Raw genomic sequence first — 24,470 nt, forward strand, 5'->3', positions numbered from 1 at the left:
AATTTAATCCAGCAAAATGAATTTTCAGTGCCCTTTGACAGTGAGGCCAGGGAAGGTGAACTTTCTACTAACTCATTAAGTGTAAACTGTGATTGCTCTAGGGTAAGAGCTTGTTATACAGATGTTAAGAGCCTTTAAATTAAATTGAAAGTGAAATAATTATGTTGTTAGCTTCTGCCAAACAGAACAGAGTTGCAGAAGACAGAACATGACAGATACTTCTTACTCTAAAGCCCAACTCCTTAAATAAGAAAGGCTACGTAGGGGACAAGTCCTAGCACTGGAAAAGAGTATATTAGTCATAATATTGGTATTTTTTACAAGCAGTAAAAGAGATGTGAAAATGAAACACATAGAGGGGGATTGCACAAAAAGGTGATCTCGTGCACGACAAGTGGGCAAGCCCTAATGTGTCTATTGCATAATCACAACTTTAGCATTCTAAGAAACTAAAGAAATTCTAAGAACAAGTCCCACATCTTATGTGTCTACGGCAAATACTTTAGATATACATATACATTCTTTTGCTGTTAAAAAGAAAACAAATGCTGCCCAAACAACAGTACCCCTGCTTGGGGGAAGTGGCATTTCAGAAAAATGATTTCACCTTGCCCTATATTCCTATGCAGAGCTCTAGTTTGACAGTCAAGAAAATCTGACAGCATTTTTCACCTTCCCAGATGGGTGGGCAGAATTTTACTATCTTCTCTCTCACTCACAGCACCTTAGTCAGCATTAGATAAGCTGCAGGGGGACAGAAAATGCCTAAAAGTTTAATGCTAATTTCTATTGGAAGCATTTATCACTCTGGGAAGAAAAAAAGAGGTTCTGTAGTTCAGATGTACCCGTGTTAAGGAAGTCTTCTCAAAAATCACAACTCATCCTAGGAAAAGTGTTGCCTACTCCCACCAATACCAAATGCAAGTTAATGCTTTCTTCAGTTTCTTTTGAAAATCCAGGACAGTACATAATTCCAACTACCTCAGTCCCAGCAAAACATACTATCTCGCTGCCTAGATTTTCTGCTGTCTGGTTATCATTTCAACTGAAACCAGTCCTGCCACAAAGTTCAAACTGATTCTTTTAGAGAAGTAAGAGCTCCATGTTAACTCTCTCTATATATATCACAGCATAAAGGAAATACTTGAGCTTGTGCATCTAAATCCTTCAGGAAAAGCTCACAGCCACAATGATGTTTTATGCAATGATAAAGAAATCTGGCATATTACTTGTTAGTGGAAGACAGGAACATCTAGGAAGCCAGCTCTGATGAGTTCTTCATTTTTATGTCACTTTGCAGGAAGACTGCACAACTGTTTCAGTAACAGCAGTTACACCTGATTCATGATATTGCAACAATGACTTCTAAGCCTAAACTTCTGCTTTGAAAGCACAGCCTCATCTTGCATACCTTGATTTGTTTGGAAAGCAAAAAACAGTACTGAAATCTATATTGTAATGAAAGCACAGATAAACCCAGCCTTTTCCCACACCCTCCCCTGCACTTTTTTCACCTTTTTCTTCTGTTATATGACATATGGACCGTTTGACTCCTTCACACTTCAGCAGCAATGGGCAATATGGGTACTCTGAATCTAGCACAACTTGATCCAGTGGCTGGAACTTTCCTTGCTGCTGAAAATACATCAAAGGGACAATAAAAGCATTATTATATTGTTAAGACATACACACATATGCACATATAGAAATGCAGATGCATGCAGTTGCCACAGCTTTAAAATAAAGGACTTAAAGAAGATTTACTTTGAATGGTACCACATGACATTTAGAAACTGATTACAAAGTAAACTATAAATATTTATTTCAAACCAGCAAATATCTCCTAAATGCCGAACTATTCAACGACTGCACATAAGAATCCAAATTTAAAACTACATGGGATAAACTAATGTGAAGTACAGCAAAAATTTTTTGGAAGATGACATAAGACACAGTAGTCAACGTGTGCCAATAGTGTCTGAGACCAAAACCTGTTGGATTAAATCCAGTGTCATAACTCCCATTCAAATTTTGCTTTTCCCTCCATAAAGATAAATCTCAAAGGAGCAGGGCATACTTCTGGAACATAGTATTAACCTTTCACCTCTGCAAAGTCAATTTCAGTTTGGCCACAGTATGCATATAAAGTGATTTTGGCAGCACTTAAATAGCCCTACATATGACAGAATCATCAAACAAATCCTGCTGTTGCCAAACAATGCATAATCACTCAGCACAGTTTGGCACAACTGGCAGCCTTCCCCTTGGAAAGATCCTTCAGCGCATCAGTACAAAGACTTAGTGAACTCTCCATCCTTTGGGAGTGCACGGTGTCAGGAGCCAAAGCTGAAATCATTACATCGGTTAGGACAAAAAAAAAAAAAAGCACTTGGGTAAAACGCTTTCGTTATTAATTAATCCTCTTATTAGGCAGACAGAGCCTTAATAAAAATAACCATATATCGTAAAATAAGATTAAAAAAAAAAAAAAAAAAAGAATGCATTTTTATTTTTTCCAATTAAAAAGGCACAATTACAATGGCAAAACGTTATGAGAGGCAAAAACAAAGCTGAAATAAACAGCTTCCTGTGGATAATTTACATGTACAAGCTAGCTTGTGTCCAGAAGCAAGACAGCTACATTCACCTTGTGAAGCAACACAGAGCCTAAGCTAAGGTCTACTGGACAGGAGATGGCTCTGCTCAGAGAGACTTCAGCAACCCTGGACTGTACTTTCAAAATGAAAGGATGGTACAAATAATAACTCTACAGAACCCAGTGAGTATCTTAACACTTACTAGTTCAAGCCAGAAAATAAATCTGCCACATTCAAGCTGGCTTTGCATGAAGTATCCGCCACACAGGCCTCAAGACTTCCCTTTACTCAACAGTAAATTAATTTAGGCAGGACACTGCAGGAATGCAATTGCCTTTAATGAGTAACCTGTAACAGCTCTACACACTTATCTGGAACCATGTCACACTTAGGAAACAACGTACCTAAGAAGAAAAGGGCAGTACAGGACTATTGCTGCAGTTTCTGTGCATAGGAAAGGTCATCCTTTATTCAGTTTACCTTAGCACTTATCACAGTCTGATACACTGATTCTCTAATTAAGTTTGATATAAATTCTTCAAAGGGATGCTGAATTCAAACCTAGAGAAATGAAAATACTATGACTGTAAGGAGACTTCTAATGGGCCACCCTGAAGCAGAACAGATCACAGAAAAACTGAATTTCTTGGTATATCCTATACCATAAATAATTTAGAAACAATTACAGAACAATAGGTTACTAATACAAATGTCTAGTGGAACTATATTTCTTCAGTACAGAAGAAGAGTTTTTCTGCATTCTCTACTTGTAACCCAAAGCAGAAAACAGCAAGCCACCTTAATGGAAGAAAAACCTCTTAGGATGCATGAAACAAAATCAGTGCCTCCATGAAATAAAAAATATGGATTCATGTTTTTATTTTGTCATTTCTTCAAAGGCAGATAATAAACTGTAAAACAACAATATTGTCTATGTCTTTTGATATACTTATGAAATTTAAGTAAGGTTTTGCAACACCCACAATAAATTGATTAACCCATTAATGTATTATCCATCTTTTGGGTAGTTTTTCACCCCTTTGCTGTTCAGCAATACACCATCTCTACAAACACTATTTCTGAAAAGCCAATGTTTCAAGTTCAAACCACAACATAAAAGTTCCTCTTTCACAGCATCCAAATTCATCTTTCTTTTTACCTCTCTTTCTCAAAGTGAATCACCCACTCCTCAGGATGGGCACCAGTTTGTTTTATTATGATGACATCTACCATTTTAAATTCAACAGTTCCGGGATAGGCTCTCGCAAAAGGACAAAAGATTCTCTGCTTCTCTTACAAAGAGGGGGTTTACATTTTGTTCAGGTTCCAAGCTGATTCATGGAATATACTTTATTGGTCACAAAAATAAAAAGGATGAAAACAAAGATACATATGGGATGAACATCTCTGCTTTAAATGCAAACTATATTTCCCACAGTACGGAAGTCCCTCTTCATAAAATTAATGCAATAACAGAAATAATGTTTCCTCCTGAGAATATCAATGAGAAAAATAAGCAGGCTTACCTCTTTGTCCGCCTTTATGAGGTAATAAAGTATCAGAAATAAGGGGTCCATCGGTGTAACAAAGAGCAGGCGCCCATCTAAGGGACAGATATAAAAAAGTGTCGTTAGTACTACTAGGCACAGAACTACCACTGGATCATTTTTTTAAGATGCTTTTTAGGAGTGTAAGCAAGAAGAGAGGATTTTTTTTTTTTCACATTAAGCATTCCAGTATTTTACTAAAATAGGCAGGAACACTATTTGTGATTTTGTATTAAAAATACAGGGAGCTCAATTCTCAACCCTGCCAAATGAAAGCACAAGCTCTGTTGCTTCTGACTTGAAGCACTATGTTTTCCCTTTTTCAGTGATATATGACAAACAACAAAATTAAAGCTGCCCTCCATTGGCAGATTTCAGTGTAGCAGAACCTTGTTTTGAGGTAGTAGATAAATATCCAGCACACTCTGCCCCAGATACTGGGCAAGGCAATGCCAGTTCAGAGAATATATAACTGAGTGTTCTACTCAAAATTACACCACCATTTCAGAATGACAGCGTACTCGTGCTCTCTGCACAATCATAGATAATTTGAAACAATGTAACATTAAGGATTTCCACTAATTAGACCAAATAATTGATAACAACTTGACATTAATTAGCAAACCGAAAACAAATAAATTTAATTTTTTGTTTCAATCCACATGACTAAGATAATTAAAGAAAGAAAATCCTACTGGAACAGCCTTAAAACTAACAAAAGACAGGGTGGCAACAAAGTGGTCTGGTCAAAGTTGACAATCTGTCTGTAAAACTGAGATCACGCAACGCCTGCAGTCTCTACATCTGTACAGCCCAATTAGCTTGGAGATCCAATTTACATTTATTTCTAAGCTAATTTCAATTTTTCTGTCCAGAGGGAGTATTGAAGACATGGCTATTTGTTAGAAGACTACTTCTACAGTTTCTGACAAGCCTCGAGGATACCAAACGACACATAGGCTGGAGCAGAGTGAGCTCTTACACTGTACTCTGCTGTCTTCCTTCTGAAAATCGGTACTCAAAATCTAAGCCTCCAAGTACCAGCCATGAAACATGGCTCTAGTGCTCAGTGCGAATCAAATGAAAAAAAAAACAAATATAAGGCATTAAAATTATACAGACCAGCCCAAGCAAGTAAAACCAAGGCACTCAGGGCCAAAATATTTCTCCAAGTATGGCACTGCCAGGTCCCTGGAAGAATACTACCCAGGTCCCAAGGGAATATATTTCCCTGACAATTAGACAAAAATAATCCCAACTCCACAGCTATTAGCAAAGAAAGTACCAAGACTACTTCTTCACAAACCTGCAAGTTTTGATAATAAGACCGGAGAAAAAAAAAAAAAAAACAAAAAAAAACTAGCCCTTTTCTTAAAGCTCCCATTTAAAAGCTTTCATCTGTACCTTCAGGAAAAAGTATTTTAATTTGTTCTATGGAGTTCTGACTCACTGTAGCTGTATGAAGACCTTGGAGAATCATGAAGTGGTTTGGGTTGGAAAGGACCTTTAAGATCTGGTCATCTAGTTCCAGCCTTCCTGCTAGAAGCAGGGACACCTTCCTCCAGACCAGATTGCTCAAAGCCCCATCCAGCCTAGCTTTGAATGCTTCCAGGCAGGAGGCACCCACAGCCTCTGGGCAACCTGTTCCACTGTCTCACCACCCTCACAGGAAAGAATTTCTTCTTTATATTTTGTCCAAACGTACCCTCTTCCACTTCAGAACTATTCCCCCTTGTCCTGTTGCTCCATGCCCTTCTAAAAAGTCCCTTCCCAGCTTTCCTGTCGGCCCCCTTCAGGTACTTGAAGGCCTCTATAAACTCCCCCAAGAGCTTTCTCTTCTCCAGGCTGAAAAGTCCCAGCTCTCTCAGCCTGTCTCCAGCCCTCTATTCATCTTTGTGGCCCTCCTCTGGACCTGCTCCAACAGCTCCATGTCATTCTTGTGTTGGGGGCCCCAGAACTGGAGGCAGTACTCCAGATGGGGTTTCATGAGAGCAGAGTAGTGGGGCAGAATCATCTCCCTCAACCTGTTGGTCATGCTTCTCTTGATGCAATCTTGATGCAAGAATACATTTGGCCTTCTGGGCTGCAAATGCACACTGCTGGCCCATGCTGAGCCTTTCATCAATTGATACCCCCAAATCCTTCTCCTCACGGCCACTATCAGGCCATTCTCCACCCAGCCTGTATCTGTGCTTGGGACTGCCCTGACCCAGATGCAGGACCTTGCACTTGGCCTTGTTGCAATACACGAGGCTGGCATGGGCCCACCTCTCAAGCCTTTCCTGGACCCTCTGAACAGCATCCTTTTTCCTCTAGCATGTCAACTGCACCACTCAGCTTGGTGTCGTTTGCAAACGTGCTGAGATTACACTTGATCCCACTGTCCATGCTGCCTACAAAGATGTTCAGTACCACTGGTCCCAGCACTGATCCCTGAGGAATGCCACTTGTCACCATCTCCACTTGGACACTGAGACATTGAAGACATTGACTGCAACTCTCAAGAGTGCAACCATCCAGCCGATTCCTTATCCAGCAAATGGTCCATCCATCAAATCCATTTTTCTTCTATTTGACAATCAGTATGTCGTGCAAACAGTGACAAACACTGCGCAAGTCCAGGTAGATGATGTCAGTTACTCTTCCTTTATCCACTGATGCTGTAACTCCATCATAAAAGGCCACCAAGTTTGTCAGGCATGAGTTGCCATTGGTGAAGCCATATTAGTTACCATCAATCACCTCAACTTTGTTTTCCATATTTCCTCCTCAGTAGAGCCTTCAGGAGGAACTCTTCCATGATGCTGACAAGCACAGGGGTGAGACCGTAGTTTTCTGGATCTTCTTTTTTTCCCTTCTTGAACATGGGGATTATGTTTCCAGTCAGTGAGAACTTCACCAGGCTGCCACAACCTTTCAAAACATGACGGATAGCAGCTTGACAACTTCATCTGTTGGTTCCCTTGTAATCCATGAATGGATCTCACTGAGTTCCATAGACTTGCGCACCTTCAGTCTTCAGATAGTCTCAAACCTGATCTTCACTAGCAGCAGGGGTTCCTTCTCCCAGTTCTTACCTTTGCTTTCTGCAGCTTGGGCAGTGCAGCTAGAGCCCTTGTTGGTAAAGATTGAGGCAAAGAAGTCATTGAACATCTGAGCTTTCTCTGTATCCCCTGTGACCATGTCTCCAGTTTAGTTCCAGAAGGTGCCCACATCTTTCCTGGCCTTCCTTTTATCGCTGATATACCTGTAGAATTTGTTCTTGTTACCCCTTATGTTCCTGGCTAGATTTAATTCCATCTGGGTTTTAGTTTTCCTAACCTGATTCCTTCTTTGTAGCCCTCCCAGGCAATCCATTCCTGCTTCCACTCCCTACGCACTTCTTTTTTAAGTCAAAGTTAGTCCAGGAGCTCCTTGCTGGCCCACAGTGGCCTTCTGGCATTCTTGCCTGCCTTCTTTCTAGGGATGCGCTGCTTCTGGACATGGAGGAGATGGTCCTTTAATACTGACCAGCTTTCTTGGGACCCTCTTCCCTCCAGGGCTTTATCTCATGTCACCCTGCCAAGCAGTTCTCTGAGGAGTTTGAAGTCTGCCCTCCTGAAGTCCAGAGTAGCAGGCTTGCAGCAAGCCCTCTTTGACACCCTAAGGATCTTGAACTCCACCATTCTGTGGATGAGGATCTTGAACTCCACCACAGCCAAGGCTGCCCTTGAACTTTGCATTACTCACCAGCTCCTCCCAGTTGGTGAGGACAATTTCCAGCACAGTACCTCTTCTGTGGATTTCTGTACCACTTAGAAGAAGTAATCATCAACACATTCCAGAAACCTCCTTGATTTCTGGTGCCCTGCTTTGTTGCCCCTCCAACAGACACCATGGTGGTTGAAGCCACCACAAAGACCGTGTTTTATGAATGTGAAGCTGCTCCTATCTGTTTATAGAGGGTCTCACCCACTTGGTCTTCCTGGTTGAGCCACCCGTTTCAGACCCACACTACGATGTCTCCTTCCTCTGCCTTCCCTTTAACCTTAACCCATAAACTCTCTGTCAGCACCTTATCAATCCCCAGGCAGAGCTCCATGAACTCCAGCTGGTTCTTGATGCAGAGGGCAACACCTCTCTCCCCTTCTCCTCTGCCTGTCCTTCCTGAAGAGTTTATACCTGTCTATTCCTACATTCCAGTCATTTCCTTCTTGGCAGATAATGAGATGATTTGCAAACACACAGCTTTTCTGAGTTGTTCATGGCCCAACTATTTCAGAGATGCAGCAGCCCAATTCCATTGAGGAAAAAATTTTCCCCTTTTTTATATATTAAAAAAAAAAAGAAAAAAGAAAAAGGCAATTAGTCCTTAAGGCCATTGTTTCCCAAGGGCCAAAGCAGAGGTTAGAAAGGGAGGGGGAGAATATAGAGTGGACATAATTGGGAGCAGGGAGCAGACTCAGTCTTTTGGCTCACCCCTAAAGGGAATAAGGAAAAGCTCGTAGACCTACTGCTTGCATTGCTATATACACCTGCAAAGTACATTTAAACGTTAACACACATTTGGGATATTGCCATTAAAGAAGGTATATGTCTGCTCGAGTCACTTTATTTATTTTAATATTAGAAATGGTCTTTTTTCTAATTACAAACAGACAAAAAGGACACACCTTCATCTCCTGAAGGGATACTAATTACATAGTCTATGGAAATTCTGGGAGTGAAACACTACACCAGGGACATCCTTACTGAGAAAGGATTGTTAAAGCCATCACGAGTGGTTGCACAAACTTCTTTCTCATTTTCAGAAAGATGAGCTAGGATCAGAGACTATGATGCTACAGATGAGGTCACTTAGACACAGCACTGAAATGGCACCTTCAGACAGCAGGCTTATCCCACAGCACTTACAGAGAAGACTACAAAGGTAATTAAAAGAAAACCAGATCAAACCACACTCCAGTGCTTGGAGTTCTGCTTAGTGTTGCTCCACTTAGCTAGCTCAGGCTTTCCAGCCCTTTTTCCCTTCTATAGGATAAGAAATATTTTATGTACACCAAGGACTTTCTGGTTTGACAAGGAAAGCTAAGTATTTTATGGCACTTCAGTTTAAACACAACTGAACAACTCCCCCATCCCACCATACCCTTCCTCAAAGACAAATCAACATCTGTCTAATTGAAGCTGCCAAAGGCAGCCTTTTAAAGAGAGACCACAAAGCCCCTAGCCCTGCTTAAATCCAGATGGCAAATGAGTGCGTCAGAAGGTGGGGACGTGATGCAGCATGCCTCAAACAACTAAGAGAAACACCTGTAAATTTAATAGAAGAAAGAGAGAAGGTCTCTTTGTATGAACATTAGTTATGGTTGGGGGAAGGATACATAACATTACTCACCTTGTTGAACAGTCTCACCTATAAACCAGGAACGATATTCCTCATGAAAAGCTTTTACTTCAAACAGCTGCTGTGCACCACTATTGAATAAGTAAAGAGTTGCTTCCCCTGTTGAAAAAGAAATCTGGTTTGTGTTGTAAGCTTTCACAAAAATCAAAAGAATACCCAATACATCTGAAGAATGTGTCTTATATACACACACACACAAACATACGCACATTCTACATAAACTCACTACAAAGAAAGCTCAGACAAAGAAAACTATTATATACAGATGTTCGTTTACCAGCTCTATAAACCAAACTGAATTTGAATCAATAAATAAGATGTGTGAATAGTTCATCTTACAACACAAAGCCTTTGATCCAAACCCAAATCAAAATCACACAAGAAATTACTTTTTTCGTCTGTACTGAAGGGGGAAGGTGGAAACCCAGAAAATTTCCTTGCCTTCTCTCATGTTTGTATCTAAGATATCAGAAGTAAGGAACAAAACCCTCAAGTGACAGTGCATCTAAGCAGACAGCAGTAACTCAGTATGAGTATACAAGTAAGGTGAACAAGAGAATACTGACAGTCTGAAAAGGTAAGCTTTATTTTAGGCTGCTCCACAGCACAATTCTGCTGTTTCATGTTAGTTTTGGGCTCTAATGAAAAAATGACAAATACATTACAAAAAAGACTGGCATTTTCTACGTCTAAACTAGGAAGTCACAGAACTGCAGAAGGGGCCACAGATGTTCAGGTACTTGAGTCTGTAGGCTGAATTAGTCCTGTCATCCACAAAAGGCAACATTAACTATTGCAATCCTGCTCAAAATACAGCCTGGAAACTTAAAGATCATGGGCAGGCTCAAAAAAGTATCACTGCAAGCCCTTAAAAGCTGATGTCATCACTGCTGTTTTCAGCCTGGACATATACCTGGGTCTTACTGAAGGAAGGTCAACTAAAATGGGCAGATGCATCTTTTCCCAAAAAATGACTGATGATGCTTTTTCCCCCCTTTATTCAAAAGCTGATGGGATGTTTAACTTCACCTAAGGTTACAGATTCAGTTCTCTGACAATCACATTTCTTTTGGATGTGGGAGGAATGAACAGCAAATACTAGGAAGAGCAGAGATATCCATCATCACCATGTGATTCTCAACAAGGGTCTACATCATAGTTTGATCAGCAACAGACATCAAGACTAATCACAGAAGAGTTTGCTGTACAACTTAAAAGACTCCTACCAGTGAGTCTTCCAGCCAAGCATGGTGGAGAGCAAGGAAAAGTTGTGAAATGGACCATTTCTATTGCCTAACTTCAGCTCCTTGTTTTACCTGCTTACATTAAAAGGACAAGCACCGCAGGTTATCAACACTATCATTAGAGACATTCTCTAGGGGACAAGGAGAGAATCTAGGCAGCTTTGCTTCTACTTTTATCACTTCATTTAGCTGATTAAGTTTGTAGCATAAATATTCCCTTGTTTTAGTTCAGAACTTTGAAAAATGCTTCTCGTAGCACTTCTGAATTACAAGCTAAAACTCCAGTTTGTAGTCTTTGTACAGGACAGAAACGTTGTCCTTTTTACCTGCCTATAAAAAGGACCGTGCATGCTTTCATTAAATAAAGTGGTTAGCATGAATATCTGTTATACGTTGAATCTTTCAGTGGCTATTTATACAATATTTGCCAACAACAATTTGTTTGTTAGATCCAAACATAAGCAAAAGACATTATCAGGAGTTCTCAGTCCTTCTATTTTCAAATATTAATACGCTACATCACTGGAAGTTCATGCAGGTCTACAAATAAGCTTCTGTAAATTCTAAAGAAACACACCCAGTCAAATCATTGTACTCTTGGTTTTTCCCAGAAACCCTTCCCAAGATCTCATATTCATCAAGTTGAATAGATCTTCCACAGAGAAAAGCAAATTAACATGTGTGCTTTTAAAAACATAATAAATTACAAGACAACATAATAAAGCAAGTGGAAAATGTCTGTGGCTGTATATTCTCATAGTAAATCTGAGCAATCAAAAAATAGGCATCATGATGAGGATAAATGATTTCATATTCTGTATCTATTGTTTTTAAATTACTCTTTCAGGAAGACTTAGAAATGAGTATATCATGTGTTAAAGTACCTGAAGACTCCAGTTACAAACACATAAATAAGAATAGTGAATTTCAATATAAAAATACGTAACTTAGAAATCAAATGAGATTGTAAAAAAAGGAAAAAATGCATTAATTCTGTCTTTAAACAAAACGCATTAACCTTAACCAAGGCTTGCTGCAAGTTTCTATTCCAGTATCTCATACTGCAAACACTGGGGGTTGGACTCGATGATCTCTGGAGGTCCCTTCCAACCCCTACAATTCTGTGATTAGATTACTCATACTTAATAAGAAATCCTTGACAAAAAGGGCAATCTGACCAGAGGAAAGTAACTATTTGTGGGATGGTGGTATGATTATATCACCTGCATTTGCTGGTCTTTCCAATGTATTTTGTATTTAAAGTGCCTCATCATCTATTAATAAGAAAAGAGATAGCACTGCTTGAAGCAAGAAGAATATTAGCTTTAAAAACGAAAAGACTCAAAAAGCTTGGTAAGTATAACTGTATCACTTTTCTGACTCTGCCTGTTTATTTTACAGCATGAGATGAATGGTATGAAGCCTAAATTTGGATTAAAAAAAAAAAAGCCAAAGTTCAACACCCAACACTGCAAGTTCCCCAAATCAAATGCATTTAAAAACACAACTTAAATTACAATTCTTTTTTGTGCTGCCAATATTCCTGATGAATAAACAGTTCAACCAATTAAAATTATAAAAGAAATCCGAAATGTTTGCACAGCATTAAACTATCTGGCATCAACAGCAGTATCTCTGGCACATAAGACTTACATTATTATCACTATTTCAGCTTGCAAAATACGAATAGTTTGGTGGTGGAGGGAATCAACCAAAGCATTAACAGGCTCATGTCACAATTCCAAAACTTGCCTGTGCTCGGACTGCGTAGTTTTGTAAACATAGGTTCGTTGTCAGGTGCTGTAGGGGGGTCGGTAGCAGCCTCTGTGGAGGGAAAGGGAAAAGTTATGAACTTGAGAACTGAGAAGCATTTCACGTTCTGCCATGCTTCTCCAAGACGTTAAGAATTAATTGGATTGACACTATTTGAAAGCTCACGTATTTTCTGCTTAAGAAGTTGTATGTCTCAGCCCAAATCCATCCTACCTGATCAAGGTACCTAAATTGTGATTCCAGACTTCTGGCACTTTCTGTTTGCCACAGAAAAGATATGCACCTGGGGATCATTTAGATTCTGAAACCCAATTCCCCGCACAGAGCCTCAAGCAACAGTACTCCTAAGTTTGATTACTCAGTTTGATAATGAACTGATGTGTTGCCTTAATTAGTCTCAAAGATTATTGGAACACTGGTAAATTAGGCAAACCCACAAGCTAAAATACTTGTAGGAAGAAACAGTGGTCTTCTATAGCATTCAGGAAGTTTCAGATTATTCAGCAATATGAGGCAGGAACTGTCTGAGTGGTTGTTAGTTACGTGAAAAATACGCACACTTGTTTATCTGTTGTATATAATCTTAAAAAACAAGGAGTGCATTTAAGAGTGCAGGAAAAAGAAGCTGAGAAAATACAGCACTTCTGGCTTAGCCTCCTCATGGTTGTGATCTTTTCTGTGTATTTAAGCAAAAAAAGTTAGACAAACAGAGCTGCAAAAGTACAATTTCGATGTGAAATTAAAAAAAAAAAAAGAAGAAAAAAAAAAAGAAAGGAAACAGCTCTCATAAGGACTGAAGCTTGAAAACCATCTTTAAAGATCCCCAGTTAATTATATTCTATCCAAGTTCTCTTTGTAGGGAAAGTCTAACTTATATTTATGAAAACAACTTCCCACATCTGACTGAAGAGCAACATGACAGCATCATCTCTCTTAACTTGCAGACTGCCAGTTCTGTCCCAGTTCCTCTCATAAACGCATTCATCAGAGCAAGGAAAATAACTATAACATTTCACATCCATAACTAGCATCCAGACCCTGGAGAATGGGCTGACAGGGACCAGGCTGCTGGTTGGGTTGCTGGGCTGCTGCTGAAAGAGGAGAGAAGCAGCAGAGGTGGGCTGCGCATCTACTCCCAGGGGAGGCTGCTGGAGGGAATAGAAGTGTGATGCTGCCCTTCCCTTTTTGGTAGTATCCAGGTTTAATGACACAGAGACTACAAACTGCTTTTCTGTGAGAAACAAGGAAATAGGAAGCTCAAATGCATTCAAAAATAGCCACCCCCTGCCTGAAAGCTGCTCCCCAACACCTCAGGAAAGGACAGGTGGGTGGACTTCTCACAGGCTGTTCTCAGGTACCTCAGTGGCTGAAAAAAAAACAGAAAACAAAACCAAAGCCCGAAACAAACAACTCTCATCTTTCACATCTACTCCTGGGTACTCAACTGTGCCCCAAACAGAAATTGCCCAGATGAAGCCATAAGCAGGGCTTAAAGAGAATGCCTTTTTTTTGTTTGTTTGTTTTTCAAGTGCATTCTGTGGCAAAGTATTGGAAGATAATGGTTCTTAAAGGTGTTTGAAGAATTTACAGCCATTTTCTTTCCCTGAATTTTCAGTTGAGTCTTCAGGTAGGTTGAAAAAGTACTTGAAAAAATTTCAATATAAGTTGGGAGGTTTTTAATGGAAAAAAAAAGTCCAATTTGCTAACCAGACTTACTTCATATGCTGATACATAAACACACACGGTTGTCAAGCTACATTTGTCCTGGCAAAGGAGAACTTCAAATTTCTATAGCTGTGTATATTTCATTTTTTGACCACAGTTTAACGTTGCTGTATTTTTTGTTACTTTTTAAAACGCTGCTGTGATTAATGACAGCAAAAGAAACACACTGCATGTGTTTACTTTGATGTGTTTCATATGAACATGTGAAAATATACACACCAAATATGATTTTCAAAATTTAAAACACAAAGCAAAACAAAACAAAGGAATTTTTAGCGCTCACTTGCTCCGCTTTCTTCATGAGTAGATTTATGAACACTGGGAACACATCCAGCCGAGCCCTAGCTGCATCTTGTAGAACGTGAACAATTAAGCAGACAACCCTTCCTAATGTAGCTGTTTTTAATGAAGTCTGCATCTTTATTTAGTTGATGTGTTCATTCCCCAGCTTTCTGACACCAAGTGCATGTTCCATCCTCACTGGGATGCCCGCACGTATGGAGCTCAGCTAAACCACTGCAGGGCTGCAGTGCTGACCCCCCTATCTCACACGGCACCCTCCAGATGGGACACACAAAGGGAAAGAGGGGGCAAAGGAAAATGTGGTTTCTCCCAGCTTCTTGTACCTTGGGTTTCTTCTATCTGTGTTCAAAGCTCTGCTTCTAGGCCTAGTCGAAGTATCCTTCTGTTACAGATTGGCCCTACTAGATGTCAAGCTGGCAAATAAAAAGAGGCATTTGGGAGAATGCCTGCTTGGAAAACTGGATGCAATAGTAATGAGGCCTTATGGGCAAAGGAGGCCCTATTTATCTGAATTTAAACACTTACTGACTAGGAAAATGCTGAGCAAGGGATTTTCAAAGTTAGGTGTCCAAAGCCTTTCTGGTGTGTGTTCTGGCCTTCCACCAGAAGAAAGGTAACTGGATTTCTTTAATGTCATTACATTTATCAGTCCTTGTGTTTGGGCAAGGATCTGTTACAGCTAAATAAACAGACTTCCTAAAAAGTGGTTCTGAAGAGATTTTCTAGCAAAACTAAGTTAAAATAGGTCTAATTCTAATGGAAAATGACAGCTACATGTCACTACTCTGAACAGCAACTTTTTCTGTAGCTCAGCTGACACAGAATGTGTAACAGAATGGAAAAACAAGCGAGAGGGATCGCACTCTTCTGACTGCTATGCTCTCTCTTAAGCATTGGGCAGAGTTCAGCTGCAGGCAGCACACAGCTGTACAGCACAATTCCCCAGCAGGTGTGTCAGTACAGCATGCCTCTCTCCTAGGACAAGTTTCATTGCAAAGGTACAAAAAAATGGGTACAAGAGTACAGAGGGGCCAACTAACCCCATCCCAGTGAAAAAGCAAGCTGTTCCCTAAGCTGCCAGGGAAGACAGAGAGGCAGACACTTCCATGAGGCAGCTGGCCCACCTCAGTCCTGTCTCATGCCCAGAGAGTCCCCACATCAGTCCTGCAGAAACAGGCCAGAAGCAACACCACAACAGGGAGCTCTGAGATGAGCAGGGGGCAGGACAACCAAATGCCAACACCAGGCTGCTAAGTTGGCACACTTTGCTGAAGCTACAGCCTACTGTGCATTCACTGGTAACCAAGCTGCACAAAGCCCACCTAGAAGTGTGGGTGATACATCCACCAGTGGCACTGGAGTCCACAGAGAGAACCTCAGACTCCTGAAGCTGAGCTATGGAGACTGTAAAAGCTTTATAGCAGCTTTCCATTACAGAGAAAGAGAAAAGCCTACTGTATTTTGTGGAGGTCAGACATGCAACCAGGCAAATTCTGTAAAAAGTATAAACAGAACAAAGTGAAAATGAACCAGCTGTCTAAGGATTTCTGGCAATAGTTTGTTCCACAATGGATTGATATGAGGCATTAATGAATCCAGCCATTAAAAAAATAAAATGTTGCTGGTATTGCAACATGAATGAATTGGAAAAGAACATAAAACTCCCACTAAGATCTATGAAACTGTTACAGATGATGCAAAGTCTGTTCACCTTTTTTTTTTTTTTTTTTCTTTCCCAAAAACTGCTTATAGATACTATATATAACAGACTAATATCAAGTTATATGGAATTCCCATGAAAAAAAGCTTCCAGCCAAGCAAGCAAAAGGCTGTAAATATCTGTCAATTGCGTAAGAGGAAAAAACCCTCCACCATCACCCTACAAAAAACCAGGATCATTTAATAGTCTGGAATTATAAAGTTAAGATTTCATTTAAAAACAGATATTAAACCATACGTCACCTACACAAGTCTTTTCCATTCCCTTCTGAACTTTGAGTCATGCAAAAAAGGTGTGTCAGATGGAGCTCATTTAATGGACATTTTATGGAAGACTGAACTATGCAGTCTAGAGGTGCAAATATGTTAGATCTAATATTTGTTTTATTTACATTCCTTCCAGAATCAGTCGATCCCGATCCTGAAGTAAATAGCTTTAATTCAGTGCCTGTGCTAATGGTACATGAGCAAAGTCCTCTGTCCTGCAGCACAAACTGAAAAGAAGCCCAACAAAAAATAATCCAGAACTTTGTATCATTCTCACTTTTAATATCATAGAATCATAGAATCACCAAGGTTGGAAAAGACCTAAAAGATCACCCAGTCCAACCGTTCACCTATTCCCAATAGCTCCTACTAAACCATGCCCCTCAACACAACATCCAGCCTTTCCTTGAACACCCCCAGGCTCGGTGATTCCACCACCTCCCTGGGCAGTCCATTCCAGTGCCTGACCACCCTTTCTGAAAAGTAATACTTCCTCATGTCCAGCCTGAATCTCCCCTGCCGTAGCTTGAAAATATCCTTGTAACTTTCAAGGTAATTATGTATTAGTGTAATGAACAAATCCAGGTATGCACTGACTGAGGACACAGTTCTATAAATGGCTTCAAATACCAAAATTCACAGGTCATTAAAAAATATAATCTTGAGTTCCCTATCTCTCCTGCTTTCTTTCCACTCAAACCAGCAATTCTGTGGCCACATGGCAAGTCAGCTCAGTTTGCTGATCCAGCCGTGAAGAAAACACTCATTTCCACCCAGATCAGTAAACTACTGCCACTCACCATACAGTTACACATGGAAGAGAATCTGTGGCAGCAGCAGGCAATGCAGAAAATAACCTATTATGTTCTGTATGTGACAGTGGGCTCCTCGATTAGTTTAAGAGTATTAGAAAACTGGATTACATGTGAATTACAGAGGTGGGAAAGCACGAGAACAGCCACAAGACATCACTGTGTCCCTGGCTGACTATGCTCTAGAAGAGTGCTACACAGAACACAGCTCCATCACCTCTGCAAACAGCTGCTCTCCTGCATGATGCAGAAGGCAGAGCTTTGCATGAGCACCTACTTGATTTTTGGAGATCTCACCTTGGTCTTTACTCAGTCACGAGAGTTTGATTACCTCACCCTCTTATCCTCCTGACCGTATGCAGCACTGGCTTCAGCAAAGGGTCTTCTGCAACATTTATTATGAAAGCTAGAACAGCAATCTGTTTGGTAATCACATTTATTATCTGCTGCCTTAAGCAAACAACATTTAATGCAGTGTAACTGACACCCTCTTAAGCTGTTTCTGGCTCCCACTTCACCTGGAAACATTACAAGAAAGAGGTTTAATGAGATACAAAAAATGACACCAAGTTTCTATCTTGAATAAACCTTCCCATGGAAGTGCTTGAGGAGTCCTGTGTCCTGGTACACAACCAAGCAGCTGCACTGAATGGTAAGGGTTTTGCTTAAGAACAGCCTTTAGCTTTGCCTTACGCTGTCACAACTCACTTCTGAACCCAAAACCACGTGCTCACAGACTCACTGGCAGTAACGGAGAATACTAACTCAGCTGTTCCTGCAATCGAGAGGCTGGGCAAATTGTGCAGAGAGGTTGGGGGTGAACGATGAAGTCAATCTTGAGAAGTTCAAGAACAGGTTATCACTTGAAAGGCTAAAAACTTCAGACTTCCCTTCTCAATATTTATAGGGTCAACACCAGTGCAGCTGTATTACTGGCTGAATCAGCCCTATTCCCATGTGCAGAGAGGCCTAAGTTGGCATATGTTGGTCTCTTCCAAGCCAGATGGCAGAAAGCAGAAGTAGGAGATGGTGTTACACATTAAAACATCTCTTTTCAGTTCTTTTATTTGCTATGCTTCCTTCTGGCTCCTTAGCTTGCCAGTTTTATCTGCTTTATACACAGCTGAGCTCAGCATGCATTTTAAGAGATGTAAGAAATAGTGCAAATTACCTGCAGGCAAAGGGCTTTGTTCAAGAGATGCAAATGCCAGTTTAGGGGGAGTTTAAGAAAAATATGCATATTCACACTCATTTATTGAGAAGGTGCACATTATTAATATGTGCACATAAAATGTAAGAAAGATTATATAAATATAAGTCAGATACTTAAAAATACACATTTTTAATTGTGAGCACTATTTCCATGTTCTCTCTCCAAATTACAACTGGCCCACCCCATTTTGACATTTGCTACAACTTCTGAATCAAGTTTTCTAGCAGCACAGCACTGTGGGCTATTTTGTAGCAGATGCTTTGAACAATTTTTTTAATGTTAAATAAAAGCAAGCATTTAAAAGTTTTTAAACACAAGGTGTGAGAATGGTCAAGAAAAAATAGGGAAACTGCCTACATCAGATTTCAGTGCAAACTGCATTTATGCATTACACAAAAACTTCTTTTGATATGATGCCTTCTCTCAATACAACCCCAAATTTTCAAGTAAAATGCGTCCTCTGTTGTTGCATGTTGACAAAAGTTCCTCAGTCTCATTTGAAAGAAAGGATTAATTTAATGCATGCTTATGCCCTATGGTTTGGCATCACAGTTCATTTATTTCTGCCTCCATTTGACTTTTGGCATATGAAATTTGTTCAAAAAACTTGCCAACCATTATGTGAAACCGCTCCTTTTATTTTTAAATAAGTAGTTCCTAAAAATAATAGGACTGTTAAAATCCCTCCCTTCGTGCAGCCCTTCCAGACCCACTAAAATAGCAGCTCTCATAAAACAATACAAAAGCTAATCAATTTGCTGGTTAAGAAAACAAAGGAATGAAAAAATGTAGTAATCTAAACTTATCTACTTCAGAAAAATAAAAGTTGAACTTAATCATCAGCTTGCAGCTAACCCCTACTTCTACTAATACAGAACAAATCAAACGCAGCAGTCTAAACTTGGGGTGTAGAGAGGAACATCAGACTTAGAAAGCCACCTTCAAATGCTGACCTCTTTGCTAAAGCCAATGAAGGATATAAATATATCAGTTCTGAGATAACACCTCCCCATGCAAAACTGTCCTTCACACCCCTCCCCGTTCAGCAATTGGCGCATGTGTTTGGCTGCTATTGGTAAGGCCAGTCTGAAGCCATTAGATAAGAAAGCTGCTTTGTTATACTGAACCTAGATCAGATCTGTCACACAATGGTATTTGGCTCTTAAACATCCCTACTTTTACAAACCTACAATTAGATGAGGTCTCATTATTATTTCTTTTTCCAGCAAAAATAATTTCTAGCTCTTACGATTTTCAGAGAAAATGTTGACAATAGGCTCTACAAAGCAAGCAGAAATATCCTATATGCACACTTAAAAAGCACTGCAGAATCAGGGGGTATGATTTAAAAAACAAACAAACAAACAACAGACAGAACCTCTTCCAGAAATGCATATCATTAGCAACGTACTGGCTGGGAGATAGATGGATTATAATCCTCAGGGGCCACTTTGCTTCCCTTGCAACTATTCAGTAGCTAAACCTATGTAAGAGGAATCATAGAATGGCCTGAGTTGAAAAGGACCACAATGCTCATCCAGTTTCAACCCCCTGCTATGTCCAGAGTCACCAACCAGCAGACCAGGCTGCCCAGAGCCACATCCAGCCTGGCCTTGAATGCCTCCAGGGATGGGGCATCCACAGCCTCCTTGGGCAACCTGTTCCAGTGCGTCACCACCCTCTTTGTGGTGCCTCCTAAAGGAGGAAGCTGTATACAAAGCTCTACATTCTCAAGGGGAAGGGAGAGAAGTGGACACAAATGTAATATAACAACCCAGATTATCCAAATACTATGAAAAATGCAGAAGAGCACAACCTGGAAACTCGGACACCCAAAAGTGAAGTTCATGTGGGTCCTTAGATACTCAGAAATACTTTGGTATCTCTACCATGACTCCTCCAGTGCTCCAGATTTGTTGTCTTAACCATAGATGTCAACCACCCCCATTCAGATTTCCAGCCAAGCTCATAAAATGCCCGAACGAGAAGCAGAGCAGGTCTGCACAGAACCCAGTTCAGGTCCACCAGGACTTATTTCAGACACTGCTGAAAGCAGCTGTACTGCAATACTGGTTCTAGAAACAGCAGAGATGCGTTAGCATGGCACAGCACTTGAAATAATAAACTCATAGTGCTGAGCAGAATCTGCTATAGGCCAAATCAGGAACCTGTATAGCCACGACATTCTGCATCTGAAGAAACTGCCCAGAGAGCTGACTTGACTTTAAGCACAGCTCAACCGCTACGTGCATGTCCAATTTTTCCATCCTCACCAAGTTTTACACCCTAATCACCTCACTCCATATGACCAATCCTCCCTTTTCCTGATTGTTTATTGCTTTCTCTTGATGATTCATATCCATAGAATCAGAGTGGTTGAGGCTGGAAGGGACCTTTAAGATCATCTAGTTCCAAGCCCCTGCTACAGGTAGGGACACCTCCCTCTAGACCAGGTTGCTCAAAGCCCATCCAGCCTAGCTTTGAATGCTTCCAGGCAGGGGGCACCCACAGCCTCTGTGGATAACCTGTTCCACTGTCTCACCACCTCACAGGAAAGAATTTCTTCTTTATATTTTGTCCAAATGTACCCTCTTCCACTTCAGAACTATTCCCCCTTGTCCTGTTGCTCCATGCCCTTCTAAAAAGTCCCTTCCCAGCTTTCCTGTAGGCCCTGTTCAGGTACTTGAGGGCCTCTATAAGCTTTCCCCAGAGCTTTCTCTTCTCCAGGCTGAAGAGCCCCAGCTCTCAGCCTGGCTTTGTAGGGCAGGTACTTCCAGCCCTTTGAGCATCCTCATGGCCCTCCTCCGGACCTGCTTCAACAGCTCCATATCCTTCTTGTGTTGGGGACCTCAGAACTGGAAGCAGCACTGCAGATGGGGTCTCACAAGAGCAGAGTAGAGGGGCAGAACCCATTTTACAAGCTTCCTCTAAATGCTCATGATAAGGCTGCACACCATCCAGCAGTGCATGCTTCAACAGCAACTGCCATAGTCCAAATAAGAATCTCACCTTCCTTACATCTACACTTTTACATGTCATACAAATAGCGAGAGTGCTCAGAGACTTTTGCAAGAACAGATAAGATTCTGAAAATGGTGTAAAGATTAAGAGACATGAGTAACACATGCCAGTATTCAGAACTCCAGCCACAACCTCACCTTGCTCTAGAAAGCTACTAAATGGTCAGACTGACTGAGAAGTACTGACAGTTAAGAACTCAAATTTCAGTTCTCAGAGCTTTAATTCCATACTCACAACAGACTGTTCTTTTTTAGACTCCTATGTAGCCTCTTTGTGGAGACAGTTATCACCTGCAGTCATACAGGAACTTCTAAGATGTCACAATCAACGTAACATGAACGAACTTTCCAAGTGGAAAACGTATTAAGTTGTATAGAATGATATGCATTAACTTTGCAAGCTGTTCCACACAGATTGCTCTGGTGAGTAGTCCAAACTAACTTAAGTACCTGAAATCAGGGCCTTGGAAAGTGCCTTTACTGTGAGAAAACTTTTGGAGCTTCTTGCATAGCATTAGAACATGTCCTTCTTCCTCCTGCAAGGTAAACTTGCCATTTACACTTTTTTTTTTTACAGCTCAGAAATATGCTCTTTTTAGAGCTAAAAAGCTCTAAAAAGCAACAGATACTAACTTTAAGAATCTCCTTACACAAAATCTGTTAGAAAAAAAAAAACCAACAAAAACTATTACATTTATTTCATTTCAGCAGTCCTACTCATATGACTGGCAAGTCTTATCAGCAATGGAGTTCTGAAATTATCAGCCAGTGATCTGTTAAAATTGCTGTGCGCCGCAGGGTTCTAGTAAGGCTTAATAAACCTTCTTACAGGTCTGGAGCACTATATAAATTTTGTCAGAGTTGCTCTGGCATAATTGGTAATACAAACTGTCTGGCTTTGTGGATGTTACAAGCTCTGGCTCCAATCCTGCTAACTCTTACGGAAGAATTTAACTTACTGCACAGAACTCAGTACTCGTGCATAAATTAAGTATATTTGTAAATATTTACACAGTATGGACATCTGTTGACACAGCCAGTCATCTGATAGAGGATTCAACTTAAATCCTAGTCTGCAGGGAAAGGAATTCCTCACTTTTAAATTCCTTTCTTAGGCATCAAGTATGTCAGTTCCAAAGGCTGGAAGTGAAAAGCTACAACCTGAGGAAGAGAGGAGTCAGTGAAACCATAACAATTGGTTCTGTTGCTCTTGTAACTAGAGCAGTCCGCTTTCTCAGTTCCCCCAAGGCGGAGCCCCTGCCTGGTTTCCAATCCTTGCAGAACCAAACTCATGCTACACCTTCCCTCCAGGGGTGCCATTTAAAGCATTTCTCACATCATCACAGACACTTTCACAAAGCTCATAAAAATACTCCCGAGAGCTCCTTCTTGTTATCAGGTTTGGTTGAAATTAACACAAGAGTTCAAAAATTTTGGGTCAAAGAAGAAATAGGCACAGTACAAAGCTGGCTCACAATTGGGGAAGTTTCACTGCCTTTGGAAATCAAATTAGTAAAAGGGCATTTAGCAAAATGCTTCCTTGCTCTGTGTCTTGGAGAGTGAAATAGGTCGTGTTCAAACATCATCCATAACACTACAACCTTTTGTGACTTGTGAAGTTAAAGCCTTAAAATCTGATACCAGCCAGAAGTGAATGTAAAAGGGGGAAAAACATCCAACAACGCTTACTAAATGCCAAGGGAGAGAAGCCAAGACAGCCATGTTTACAGCCCACGTACAGTGCAAAATTGTTTTTAGTTGGGAGGAAGCCCTAAAGGCCACCTGTTCCGGCTCCCGTGCAAAGAGGGCCACCTCCAGGGTGCTCCTGGAGCCCCACCCAGCCTGACCCCGAACGTCTCCAGGCATGGGGCATCCACCACCTCTGGGCAACCTGCGCCAGTGCCTCATCACTCCTACTCTAAAAAACCTTTTCCTTATTCTAAATCTGCCCTTTTAGTTTGAAACCATTTCGGCACGGCAGACCCTGCTGCCTGTCCCCTTCCTCCTTACAACCCCTTCAGGCACTGACAAGCCGCTCAGCTGTCCTGAGGGCAGCCCCAGCTCTCAGCCTGTATTCCTAGGACACGTGCAGGCCTTGCTGCCCTGCATATAGAATGCTCAGAAAGTACAGAGACCTCACTGCCGATGAGGGTGAATGTTTCCCAATGAGCTTGTTAACAAAACTGAGGCACAGCACCGCCTGCCAACTGGGACGGCCCTACCACCACAGGGAACAAAGCACCTCGCTGCGGTGCGGGATTCCGGGGGTCCTCTCGGGACTTCGTGTCACAGAACCGGGGCCGGCTGCACGCCTCAAGGCACTCGCCTCCTGCCGAGCTCCGTCAGCGGGATGAGGCGGGCGAGCAAACAGCGCTGCGGATGAGCCCGTCCCGCCTCGGGGCCCCGCGGGGTTACCTGGTGCAATGAGCACCCACCGGTCAGGGTGCGCGCCCGCGGGCCGCCGCTCCGCGCCGTGCATGCTCCTCCACCCCCGCCGGCCGCTCCCGCCGCCGCTCCCGCCGCCTCCACAACATGGCGGCGGGGGCGGGGCGGGGCCGGCACGAGGAGAAGCGGGAAGGAGCACCGCGCGCCCCTCCACACGAGCGCCGCAGGGCACCGCGCCCGGCGGCAAGAAGGCACCACCTCGCGGGACTCAGAGGGGGAGGGGGAGCTGCGGCGGCTGCGGCGGCTGCGGCGGTGCGCATCACCCGCTCTGTCCCCCCTCCTGCTTGGGGAGAATGGTACGAGCCGCTGCAGGCGGGGCGGACGGCGGCAGAGAGGTTCAGTGTCGTCCCACCGTGCGGCTTTCGGTCTTGGGGCGCGATCGTAGCTGGTAAGTTCTGTCAGGCAGAGGCGTCCTTCTC

At 41.7% G+C, this 24,470-nt stretch overlaps 1 protein-coding gene across 5 annotated transcripts in view; it reads right to left on the reverse strand.

Moving 5' to 3' along the window:
* The window catches only part of RNASEH2B (ribonuclease H2 subunit B), a 44,825-nt gene extending 20,727 nt beyond the window's left edge, over positions 1–24,098 (reverse strand). For 3 of the 5 annotated variants that reach the window (XM_042866905.1, XM_042866904.1, XM_042866900.1), the window contains exons 1-5: positions 24,022–24,098; positions 12,527–12,598; positions 9,522–9,629; positions 4,124–4,200; positions 1,515–1,635 (exon numbers count right to left, since the gene is read on the reverse strand). In XM_042866905.1, the coding sequence (XP_042722839.1) occupies positions 1,515–1,635; positions 4,124–4,200; positions 9,522–9,629; positions 12,527–12,598; positions 24,022–24,085 (442 nt within the window). In that variant the 5' untranslated portion in view covers positions 24,086–24,098. The remainder of the gene's footprint in view (positions 1–1,514; positions 1,636–4,123; positions 4,201–9,521; positions 9,630–12,526; positions 12,599–24,021) is intronic. The other 2 variants (XM_042866903.1, XM_042866902.1) reach the window with 2 other exon arrangements.
* Positions 24,099–24,470: the final 372 nt, after the last annotated feature.

This window comes from Lagopus leucura, unplaced genomic scaffold (genome assembly GCF_019238085.1).
Source record: "Lagopus leucura isolate 7727_CA_CO unplaced genomic scaffold, USGS_WTPT01 Super-Scaffold_100001, whole genome shotgun sequence".
NCBI classification, from domain to species: domain Eukaryota; kingdom Metazoa; phylum Chordata; class Aves; order Galliformes; family Phasianidae; genus Lagopus; species Lagopus leucura.